Source organism: Spermophilus citellus, assembly GCF_964194105.1.
Source record: "Spermophilus citellus genome assembly, chromosome: 15".
NCBI classification, from domain to species: domain Eukaryota; kingdom Metazoa; phylum Chordata; class Mammalia; order Rodentia; family Sciuridae; genus Spermophilus; species Spermophilus citellus.
The window spans coordinates 82,401,982-82,414,897 of NC_138195.1; the positions used below are offsets into that span (position 1 = coordinate 82,401,982).

The 12,916-nt window shown below is 41.5% G+C and overlaps 1 protein-coding gene across 14 annotated transcripts in view; it reads right to left on the minus strand.

Annotated features, from left to right (window-relative positions):
* ABLIM1 (actin binding LIM protein 1) overlaps positions 1 to 12,916 on the minus strand; it is a 274,277-nt gene that overhangs the window by 118,161 nt on the left and 143,200 nt on the right. For all 14 annotated transcript variants that reach the window (XM_081268061.1, XM_081268059.1, XM_081268058.1 and 11 more), the window contains one exon: positions 255 to 438. In XM_081268061.1, coding sequence (XP_081124187.1) covers positions 255 to 361 — 107 coding nt within the window. In that variant the 5' untranslated portion in view covers positions 362 to 438. The remainder of the gene's footprint in view (positions 1 to 254; positions 439 to 12,916) is intronic.

Genomic DNA, 12,916 nt, shown 5'->3' on the forward strand with positions numbered 1-12,916 from the left:
GCTGCCTGTAGCCTTGGTTTTAAGTCACTTAAAGTCATGTCGTGTTACTTTGTAGAGGACATCATGTATAAAGTTTCCCAACCAAATTACATTTTTGACTAAGATTGAAAATACAACAGGAAGAGAATATTAAAAAAGAGACATTTAAAAACTAAGTGCTACTCAAGACCAAAAGAGCTATCCCAAGCTTGAATGGCTAAAACCAGTGTCTCTCTGTTGGAGGAAGCTGTAGACTTGGGCAGATAATCACTTACTTGCAGATTGTACAAGCAAAGCAGTTGGGATGGTAGGTCTTGCCCAGGGCAGTCACCACCTCACCCTCCACGAACTCCCCACAGCCATGGCAGTGTGTCCCGTACATCCGCTGGTAGTCCAGGGTGCAGAGGTACTCCCCGTTCTTTATGAAGAAGCCCCCTTGGGCCAGGTCACAGCCACACACTGTAGAAAGACAAGTTCACATCTGGTCATCATCTGGCAAGTGCTGGCATCAGTGGCCTTCAACTGAATGCTGGTTGCTCACTGTGGTTTCAATGGTTTGGGGCTAGGGGAGGGGACGGATACAAAGAGCTATTTATTGCCGGGCTCTGCTTTCTCTCTTGCCTCCCTCCCTTTGGGAGATATGCAATATCTCACACAAGTAAAATCCACTGGCTGGGCCTCAACCGCTTTCATGGCATGTCTAAGATTTAGAGGTAATCAAACAGCCTTTGATGGAAAGATATGCTGGGTTCAGGTTGTCTCAAATATGATGAAAGGTGTCCCTGGCAGTGCTATTAGGAAAGGTGCCCACTGCTTACCCTCACAACTGCGTGGTTTGAGCCAAGATTGTTACTGAGTTGAGTAATAAGTTCCCATTATACCAAAAGCAGTGACTGAAATTTCCAATAGCTATTTTTTCACACTCTGGAAATACTTTCCCATAGCTATGAAAAATTGAGACATTGAATTTTCTCTTTATGCAGTAAATAGGATAAGCTGATTATTCATGTATTAGAAAAAGAGAGACAAAAATGGATGGGCAAAAGAAGAAAGAAAAGGGGATATGTCTAGGATAAAACTGTCATTCGTGACCTTAGTACATACAAAAGAGAACGCTTCATGGTGTCTGGATTTTGGTGTCTCTTTCAAAACTGCACAGCTGTGGAATTTGGAGCTGATGCAAACAAGCAAGTCTTGGGATGCCAGGGACTTGGGCCGGTCTGCATGTTCAGACCAGATCCAAGCAGGTCACAACAACTTGTCCCCAATAAAGCCTAAAGCAAAACCTTGATAGTAAGACCTTGTCTGTTTCCACTGACAGACTGAGAAGTAATAGCTAAAGCTGGGAACCTCTGGCCTTCACCTCTCCATCCCCAGGTTCAGGTGACTCCTGTATAATTAAGGCTCTTAGGCAAACAACCCAGGATTCTTGATGATTCCTGGAAGGGGCACTCAGGTGGAGAGGGGACAAGGTGAGTTTAGTCACTAAAATGCTTTCCAAAGGAGCTTCAAGAACACCTCCAGGGTTCCCCCTGATTAGTTTCCACAACTTATTAATGCACCTGATGAATTAATGCAGAGCCCAGATTCTGATGGAAGTAGCTCCTCCCCCGCCCTTGGTTAGCACTCTGAAAGATATTCAAGGTGACACAGAAGCCACAAATGAGCTTTACACTGTGGACTCATCTGTCTTTGTTTAGCCCAACACTCCACCCCTATGACTTTCTTTGCAATTTATAATTAAGTAACCCAAGATTATGGCTGGAGTCCACCACGCCTGAAACCAACCACACTATAAATACTACTGTGATCATATTCTCTGGAAAACAGCTAGTCCACCACCTGCTGCCTCCTCTAACCTGCCAGCATCGCCTCCTGCCCCACAGATCTCACACCTGCTCCTTCCTTACCAAGTGGGCTGCGGGAGCCCAAGAATGGACTAGCCTCATTCTGACCACAAATTCCTCCAAAAACAAGAAACAATGAGTGGGATAAAGCGGTGTCACAGAAAACCGTGCACATGCCAGGCAAGTGCCCTATCACTGAGCCACGTCCCCAGCCTGGGAACACAATTGAATCCTATCTCCAACTTGGCAGGGCCCTACCAGTTTCCCTCCTCAGGGACATTAGCAGTTCTGATGACTCAGTTACTCTTCCAAAATTGGTTACTTCTCAAATCTTTAATTCACTAGTCCCTCTCTTTACTCTCTCCTCCAAACATATAGTCTGGGTACAAAAATTCATGGATGGTTTATAAAAAGATCTGGTAACAACAGGATCATCTTCATGCCAACATACATTGTTGAGACAGTTTCAAAGCTAATGTTGAAGGCAGTGGAATATCTCTGTGCCTTCCTTAGGGTCCCTCTCCATGCCGTCTTTTCTGGTTCACATGATTTTGTGAAACTCTTCTTTATTAAGTCCTAGCTTTTCTGAACTTTTATTTTAAAAAATGACTTTTTAACTCTCAAGAGATGCAAACTTCACCCCACTGTGATTTGATTTGGCTTCTCCCTTGATTTCAAAGCAGTGGCCCAAGTTGGCTTACCAAACTATGTCAGCTTTTTCCTGGTGTTTAGGACAGCAAGGAAACCAGGGTTTCAAGAGAGACTCTAAAAAGGAGCCTGGGTCCTGATCAGCACATGTGACAGGCAATGAGAGGGAAAGTTCATGAGGCCAATACATGAACGATACTTAACATTTTTACTTTCCCAAAATTGGAATAGCGGTGGCACAATCCCAGGTTCTTTCCTCCTCTTTATCTCTGAACATTCCAGCTCAGTCTCAGCAGCCACGCCCCTATATACAGGTAACCCCCAGGGACACTATCTCCTTTCCTAAAATTTAAGGCCTCTTGGGGACAGACCTCACCACTTTAGCTGAGACTTTGTGCAAAGGATTCTCAAATCAGTCTGACCTCTCTCTGCAACGCTTCCTGCAGGCTTCAGACCCAAGGTGCAGCTGCACCCAGAGCACAGCCCATCTCAAGCCCAGCATTTTCCAAACAGGTCCTATCCTCTCAGCTCCCCTGAAACCCCACCTTAAAATCTGCTTTACTACTTCTGTTTCCTTGCAATAAATCAGCAGCTGCAGCCTTTCTCCCATTCTTATAACAATATTTTCAACTGACCACTAAATCTAATCTAGTTCCTCAATAACATGTTTCTCAGATCCTTTTCCTCTTCTGCCTTCTACCTGTCACTGTGCAGACCCTTCCCTTCAGCCTTGTTCTTCTGCATAGAATTTTGTTATAATGGTATTTGCACTGGCAGAAAAGGAAAAAAAATTGGAACCAACTGAATTTACATCAGTGCAACAATAGCTGAATAAATTATGGCATGTTTAGTCTATGGAGCTGGCATTAAAAAAAAAAAACTAAATCAGAACAATACATAAAACCAGCACATGGTGCTATATCATGAACAATGAAAGCAAGTTCACAAAAACAGAGGGTTATTAAGTTGGTTCTCTCTGGATGATGAAGAATTATTAACTTTTTCTTCATATGCCTAAATGTTATCTCATCTACAAATACTTTAACTGATATATATATATATATATAATTTAAAAATGATTAGGATGATTATGAAACATAAAATATGAATATTCATATGAAACATAAACTGAGCCATCATCATCATTTTTAAGTATACAGCTCGGTGGCCCTGACCACATTCATACTGTCACAATACCATCCTCCACCACAGAATCCTCATTTTTCTTGCAAAGCTGAAACTCTGTGCCCCATAAATGATTACTCCTTTTTCCTTCCTCCCTCCAGCCCGTGGAAACCGCTGTTGTATGTTCTATGAATCTGACTGCTCTAGGTACATCATATCAATGAAAGCTCACCTTTCATTGATATTAAGAAAAATTATCCAAAACCTAATAACACCTTTAACAAGGTACAGGGAGGAAGCATGTTTTTTCAATGTCGTTCTGGAGCATTCCTTAACAGCGCATGCAGGAACAGACACATATCAAAAGAAGTAGTACAAATGATCAATAATTATAAGAAAAAATGTTCAACATTTTTAGCCATCAGGAAAATGCAAATCAAAACTAAACTGAGAATCCATCTCACCCCGATCAGAAATATAGCTATCAAGAATACAAATAACAATAAATGCTGGCAAGGATGTGGGTGGGAGGAATGCTTGTACCCTGCTGGTGGGAATGTAAAATGGTGCAGCCACTATGGAAGTTAGTATTGAGGTTCCTAAATAAATTAAAATTAGAACTACCATGTGATCTAGCTATACCACTTTTCAGTATATATCTGAAAAAAATTAAAAAGTATACTATGGAGAAACCTACATGTTTATTGAGACACAATTCACAATAGACAAATTAGGAAATCAGCCCAATTTGACAAATGAATGGATAAAGAAAATGTGGTACACAAACACAGTGGAGTATTATTCAGGCATAAAGAACAACAAAATCAAGTTATTTGCCCAAAAATGGATGGAACTGGAGATCGTCATGTTAAGCTAAATAAGCCAAATTCAGAAAGACAAATATTTCATGTTTTCCCTTATATGTAGAATCTAGGGGGCAAAAAGACACCAGGAATGTATCAGGGAGACTATTAGTGAAGAGGAAGGGAACCAGGGAAAGAGGTGGGCAGGAGTGGGTAATGGGGGATGGGAGTGACCAAATTATGTTGTATGCATATCAGAACACGACACACGAAACCTGCTGTTCTTTGTCATTAATGTGCACTAATAGAACTATTGAGAACTTCAAAAAACAGCTCACACAGGATTATTTCATTATCCAGGGAGACTAGATTAGAGTTTGACATGCTTTTTACCATTGATTTAAGGCCCAGACTTTGGAAGCTAATTTTAACTCTGCCCAGGGAGCTGCAGACGACTTCAGCCAGGTGTTACCATCCTGCTGAAGCAGTGATCAGTTCTCCAACTACCCAGCATCTCACTGCAACATCCTTTCCTGAAGGCCTGTATAACCCAATCCTTTGGTTTTCCTTCAAAGCAGCATTACATTCTGCTGGCTCCCTCATTAACGAGTTGAATAAATCCCTGACACATGCTCATTCTGTGTTTGTATAAGAGTTATAAACTTTCTGAAAATTGCACTCTGACAAAACTAAAGCATTATTCTTCTCAACCCAAAATACCTGAAGTTGAACATTTATTTATTTATTTATTTATTTCTACAAAAAGCTTTGGTCAGTTTTATATGAACAGCTTAGTGAATACTTTTAATTGATGGCATGAAGCAAAAATTTTTTCCCATCTACAAGACCACAAAAATCTCAACTAGTAAGATCAAAGCAAACCTCAGTAGGATATATTTAGATTTCTTACTTTAGGGGTTCCACCTGTGTTTGCTGTAGATGAAAGTTAACATAAGCCCAGGGAAAAGCAGAGATTCCTTTCATTAAAACATAGGGCAGCCAGTGGAAGGAATGAATTGCTTTCTTCTCTATGATCAATTATTGAAACTCTCTCCACTCAAGGCCCCACTCAGTCTTGTCTTGCTTTGCCATCTCTACAATCTGGTACAAATAGCCCTGCGCTGTGTTGATATTCTACTCTGGAATTCATTCTCTGCAAACTATGAACTACAATTGACTACTAGTTAGGTGGTGATACGTACATCTGAGAAACTTTACATAAAAGTTGTGAAATTAATAACAGGCATATTAAAAAAAAACTGAGACTGTAAAAATAAAAAATGAAAAAGGAACGAGAGCTGCCCAGGTTGTAAAAATACCCTGGAGCAGGAGGAGAACAAAGCTTGGAGGCGTGAGGTAAGGGTGAAAACAGAAGAGCGCTTTAGTGGCATGAACCGGACAGCAGCAGCAAGGATTTCTTGAACCCTCTGAAAACAGCAGTTGCATCTTATGTTCCAACAAATCCATCTCAGTGACATTCCATCTGCCTGTCAACCAGTTCATATTGCCAGACATCTGGCAGAACAGGTCATACTTAAAACTCTGCCCAAAGGTGGGTTTGGGGGAACATGGAAAATCTTCCCTCCCTCCTCGACAGGAGACTACACATCTCTGCTCTGCGGCTGCCCTCGCTTGGGTCTTGGTGAAGTCAGAGTGAGGGGGCGGGGAGGGACTACAGGAAACATAACCAATGTCTTCAATTTAGTTTTAAGCAAACCCAAGAACTTTGAACTGGGGAGCAGCAGACTTTGGTGGGTCCTTTCTTCTGCTTGTTAGGCAGAGCCAACTGCCTGGCATTCTGCCTGGGTTCAGCCCATCACAGGACACGAGGTGCCTTCTGAACTTGCCCTGTGAAGTGGGAGCCTGAGACCGGGTTACCCGCTTTCCTTTCTGAGGATAAAGGCCATGTGCTCTACGAGTGCCACTTTATCCCAGGTGAGGTAAAAACCTGTTCCCACTCTGCCTGTGACAGTGCAAACCTGCTTCTGCTTTGTGCTAGAGACTCAGGGTACAGAACTCCAACACTTCACCCCTGGATGAGCACTGTGAATTCTAAACATTTCTTGTCCTTTTCCTTCATCCTCTACCCCAATGAATTAAAAAAAAAAATTTTTTTTATTTCATCCAAGATGCATTCTATTGATCTCCTCAAACCCTTTTGTCGCAGAGGTTACAAAGGTAGACTGGCACAATGTCTTCCAAGCCAACAAAAATTCCATTAAGGCGTCATGTCTGAGTTAATCCATTTTTTTACTAAAAGCAGAACAGGGTGTTTAAAACTACCACACAGTGTAGCTCAAAAGTACTATCCACTCTAGCCTGGAGCTCGAAATAGCTGAACAGAGACTCCTCAACAATAATGTGAGGGGGCAGATTCCCGCTAGAAATAACTCTTGCTAATGCATTATCCTGGAAGCAAACATGAAACCTCAAAAACACATATTTTAATAGCTTTTCACATTAGCTTCTAAATGCACATCAAAATCAATGATCATTTCTGGGAAAGAAGATAGTTACAAGCTCAACCAGATGGTAAAATGGGCCCCAAAGCAAGGCATTTGAGGGTTTGTAGTTAATTCAAAGTTTAAATTTATAATGATAAGAGCCTTGGTTGGAAAGGAACCATTTTGGAGCCTCTATTTATTACTAAAATCTCTGTAAATAGAATAAGTTTGTTTTTAGCACCTGTTGTGGAATTTCATGTGCAAACAATGTTAATTACAAATAGCTCAAGAAATGAAGATATCACCCAGAATAATACCATTCATACAATGCACCTTTTATGTATTTATTTATGTTGCTTCCTAAGGTTTGACTCATAACACAAAAACAAGTATTACAGGAGCTGCATTTTATGAACTCCCATGAACCAAGGAGAAAGTCTCAGAGATACTTAGAAGTGTATGTTAGAAAACAGACAAAAGACAACAGACATATCAACATTTTTACCTGCACCACAGGACACAGTTTGCATGGGGTCTCTCAGACCTCCTAATGAGTAACTTTAAAAGATGCTTTTACCCAGTAGTTCTTCTGCTTTGCTCTGCCAGTGTTCCTCTGAACCTCCCCCAAACACCAGCATTTTACTTCAAATTGGTCCTCCCAAGCATCCTGCTACACTTCCCTCAGCCCCTGTCCATGTCCACCCCACCCAGCCTCCCAGCCCCATTCAGGTTGGGACCCCTGATGCAGCTGGGGACCTCCTCCAGTCCCCACACAATCCCCACTCTTGGGACACTTGACATTTGTCTGTTAAATCTCTTGTTTTCCTCTATATACTGCCAATGTGACCGCCTCCTCTCCTCGCCTGCAAGCTCACTGAAGGCAAAACCACTTCTCATGCTATGTAACACAATACTTAGAGAGATGGAAATGATCATCCATCCTCGTTTTTCATACTGCTTTAAACCAGGCCAGTGTCTGGAGTGTATGGCTAGAGCTAAGCTCCCCTGGCATAGCGTAAAGGGCACCTGGGCATGACTCTGAGCCTATAATCCCATCTTTGTTCCTGAAAACACCCAAATGCCAAGGTAGTCACTCCATTTACTTAAAATCTTTAGTCTCTTTAGACTCTTCTGAACAATGTGGTGATGTAAATTTCCGGGCCTGTATGTCTAGTTCAAATCATGGGTTATATTGCAATGGAAAGAACATCAAACTCATTGGGTTTAACCACTTCCCAAAGTTCTGTTTCAGAAATTAAAGATTTAGAATCTCCAGGATACATAAAGAACTCAAAAAACTTAACACCAAACAAACAATCCAATCAATAAATGGGCTAAGGAACTGAACAGACACTTCACAGAAGAAATACAATTTATCAAAAAATATATGAAAAAATGTTCATCATCTCTAGCAATTAGAGAAATGCAAATTAAAACTACTCTAAGATTTCATCTCACTCCAGTAAGAATGGCAATTATCAAGAATATAACCAACGATAAGTGTTGGCTATGATGTGGCGAAAAAGGTACACTCATACATTGCTGGTAGGACTGAAATTAGTGCAACCACTCTGGAAAGCAGTATGGAGATTTTGCAGAAAAGTTGGAAATGGAACCACCATTTGACCCAGCTATCCCACTTCTTGGGTTTATACCCAAAGGACTTAAAATCAGCATACTATAGTGATGTAGCCACATTAATGTTTATAGCAACTCAATTCACAGTATCTAAACTATAACAGATGGATGGATAAAGAAAATGTGGTATATATACACAATGGAATATTACTCAGCTTTAAAGAAGAATGAAATTATAGCATTTGCAAGTAAATGAATGGATTTGGAGAATCATGCTAAACAAAGTAATCATGCTAAGCAGTCCCCAAAAACCAAACGTTGAATGTTTTCTCTGATAAGCAGATGTTGATCCACAACATCTGGGGTGGGGTGGGGGTAGGGAAGAATGGAGGAAATTTAGATTAGTAGAGGGGAGTAAGGAGAGGAATGTGGGGGTGGGAAGGACAAGGGAGTGAGATGGACATTATTACCCTATATACATGTATGATTGCACAACCAGTGTGACTGCATCATGCACAGCCAGAGGAAGGAGAAGTTGTGTTCCATTTGTGTTCAGTGGGTCAGAATCTATTCTGCTGTCATGTACAACTTGCAATGTTGAACTTGCAATCTTCCTGCCTCAGCCTCCAGAGTCTCTGGGGTTATGGTTTGCACCACAACATCCAGCAGGTAATACAATTTTACTTAAAAAGTAAACACAGAAAACTCAAATTCACAGGAAAAAAAATCTTCCAATTTTCATCCATTTTGCTCCATAAAAATCCTGTATTTTGTAAGGGCTCATGTCCTACATGGGATGATGTTGACCTGGTAGACACAAAATACAGAATATGTCCTGAACACTACAAATAATCAGAGGAAAGGACTTCAAAAAACTCTCTCATTTTAATACCCTCTAAAACATAGTTAAGACTCACACTGATAAGGGTTAACAGACTATTAAAACACAATTCTCTGTGAGGATCTCTGCCAGTGCTACTCCAAGACAAAAGCTCAATGTGGTCTAATTCAAATTGTTTTTCCCCACAGACATCCAATGTTCAGAAGTCTCTTTAAAATGATGTGGCTATAAATAGCATAGAAACTACTTCCATGTTTGAAAAGAAAGTTACTATAAGTAATGTTTAAAGAGCCAGCTCTTAAATGACAACAGGAACTCACGGTTCCATTAGTTTCTAGTAGAAAAGTGTGCACTCCAATCAAGATTGGTATCCTGGGCTGGGGATGTGGCTCAAGAGGTAGTGCGCTCGCCTGGCATGCGTGCGGCCCGGGTTCGATCCTCAGCACCACATACCAACAAAGATGTTGTGTCCGCCGAGAACTAAAAAATAAATATTAAAAAAAAAATTCTCTCTCTCTCTCTCTCTCTCACTCTCTCTCCTCTCTCACTCTCTCTTTAAAAAAAAAAAAAAAAAAAAAGATTGGTATCCACTCTGTCCTACCTCCATCCTTGTCACTCATTGCCTTGAACCCTGCCCACACAGAGCACGCTCCCCCTCTCTAGTCCTGGGAAGTTCAGTGTTCTGGAACGTCCATGCTTTATGTTCACATCTTGTCCTCTCCTCGGCAACACTCTCAGCCCACGGAGCTCTAGGTGGTATCTGACTTGCTGTGCTGGCAACTCGTCCTCATCTTACTTGTAGACCCCTTGCTTTCTGCCAGATCCCCAGTCCTTCAGGGGCAGTATGGTGTCACATCTACCTGTCAACTCTCCATACCAGCTGAGTAAAGGGATAGGTGACAGATGCTCGGTGAACATTTCATAGGGCCAGGATCTGAAGGCTATCAAGAGTTAATATTCCCGGGTGGTTCTAATGCAAAAATTAAGTGACTCTTAGAAAGAAAGCAAATCTGCTCTTTGCAGTAATGAAGTTCATTTAATTGACTTTTGTTACAAAGAGGAATTGGGTGGTTACATTTGCATCCTTTATTTCAGCTCAAACTTCTCTTGGAGAGGTGCGTGGGAGAGCCTTTCCTAACTGCTGCCCCTTCCCCACCATAAACACACAAAGACCCCCCTGCTGCATGCTCACGTTGCTCTTTTTATTGTCCCTTTATTCCATCCATCCCAGATGGTAAGTCATATTTATATGGTCAGCTGAATCACTGACATCCCCAGAAGGCAGAGATAATATCTAATTTATACGTATAACTTAAGTATATATAACTTATTTTGGAGTGCCTGAGCACTCGAACATTTTTCATTCAACAAACAAATGCTGTTTATGCTCAGAATACACAGAATGCCCCTAGATTAGCCAAGCTTTTCATCACCGATAATCATTGGATTTCAGGTTTCAGCCTTGAGCTTATAAATGCAGAGATAAATTGTTGAATGTATTCAGCTTGGCATGTCTGCAGCTATCCTGAACTGTACCTGCCATGACTGCCCCAGGGTAAACCTCGTCAGTTTTTCCTGCATACTTTCCCAGCAAACTACAAATAGGCGAAACCATCATCGTGGTGTGTGAAGCTTCAGGACTGAACCCCGTCGCCAGCAGTGCCTGACTCAGATATTAGCTTAAGATAAAGCAGGTATATTCTGGCTTGGATGAAGTCACTTTTGTGCTAACTCACACATACGCCCCTCTTGCTGACCCAAACTGCTGTCACCTAGGACCAACCTTTTGTCCAGAAGTCCCCCAATAAGTTACCCTCTGTGTAATCCTAGGTCTGTCTCTTTCTCTTTGGTCTTACAACCCCTCAGGCCCAGTCATCATATGCCAGAAGCAGGTTTTTCCAGAACAACTGCAGAATAGGGAATTTGTGCTCTTGCTTCTTTTGCCCTATTCAGAATTCACGGGGCACACCTGGCAGCCATGATGTTTCCTGTCTCCATACTACTAGTCAGTATGTTTAGAGCACGCATGTGTATGTTTTCCCCTTAACTGAGTGACTCATACCTAAAATTCTACATTTAATGAGGCTGTTCTGAAGAGAAGCCCAATTCTAGGGAATTTCCAAGGCCCCAAGAGCCAGGATGGTACCTGTCAGGCAGCTGAAATGCCCTTTCTTTTGTTCTTTTCATGCATGTCTATTTTTTTTTCTCTCCACCACCCCACCACCTGTTTAGATAGAAATTTTCTGCTCCATGCCCAACAAAATACTGATTCTCAAATTTGGTGTGTCAGATATTTAGTTAAGGAGCTGGTTGGAAATGCTATAGTTGCAACTAGAAATGCTAAGACTGGGGATAAAACCAGGAAACTGGATTATTAACCAGCATCTGGTTTACTCTGGGGTAGATGCTTCCTGGACCACATTTTAGAAATGCTGCTGTAAGGGCTTGGCCAGTGTAACTCCTCCCCTGGGAGCTTCCAACCCGCACCCATGGCATCTCCTGATACAGCCCATCTACAGGGGTCCTCCACTTTTCATTGAAGGGTCTGCTACTTGCAATATGAATACAGAGAAATTAAGAGTTTTAAAGGCTGTCAGTGGTTCTCAGGTTCATTTTAAATACTCTTTTCTGATTTTCATGATGGACTGCAGGACTCTGGGGGAAAGGCTAAGGAGAAGAACGTTTGCCTTACAGAAGGACACTTAGAGACAGCCAGGGCTGGATGTAGCTCAGTGGTAGAGTGTTTTCTAAGCCTGCCCAAGGCCCTAGGTTCAATCCCCAGTACTGAAATAAATTAATAGCTAGATAACCCAGATGCTTCTCCCAAGTCCTGCCTGGGTTTAATGTAGACAAAAAGATTTTAAGATCATGATCTTATCAAGAAATCCTATTTTGCCATTTACTACTCAGTCTACACTACCTCTCTGTACACAAAAACTCTTCTTGGATTAAAAAGAAAAAAAAATTCTCTAGAATCAATTCTTCCAAAATACTTTTCAAATTACAACCAAAACTCCACTAATTCAATCTAATCAGTGGCAGAACAATCTCAGTTGAAATGTTTGATGACATTTTCAAAAATGCAGTTGTTCTACTTTTTGGTAGATGTCATGGTTTTAATACAGCAAGACCATAGGAGACTGCCTCTTCCTGCAGATGCAAACCCAAGCACACCCTTCAGACCAGAGCTTTCCAACTTGCCCAGTTTCCCTCCTGTACCAGCTTCCCCACTGCCTGCCATAGTTTCCCTCTGCTAATTCTATTTCCTTTTGCTTTTACTAGTCAGCCTATTTTTATTGAATATGATTATTTTCAAAGATAAATGTATATCTCTATCAAAAAATCAGCATCACTTCCCTGTACATAAAGCATCTGTTGGAATAAATACTAACCAGCATAACTAAATTTGGGCCTCGATCCCATCTCTCTGGGCTTAAAAGCTGTTCCTCTTTGTTGTAAAGAACTTCGGGTTCATGAAATTAGGGCTGTAGAAGAGGAGAGAGACTGGAATGCTGCTTCTGGGAAGCACAGGAAACAATCTCCTGCTTCCACACTTATGAAGACTAACTGAAATAAAAAAGCCAAGGGTCTAAACCAGAGTGAAAACTAAGCAGCAACAAGAATGGCTTGAGAGTGGCCTTCAGCACAAGC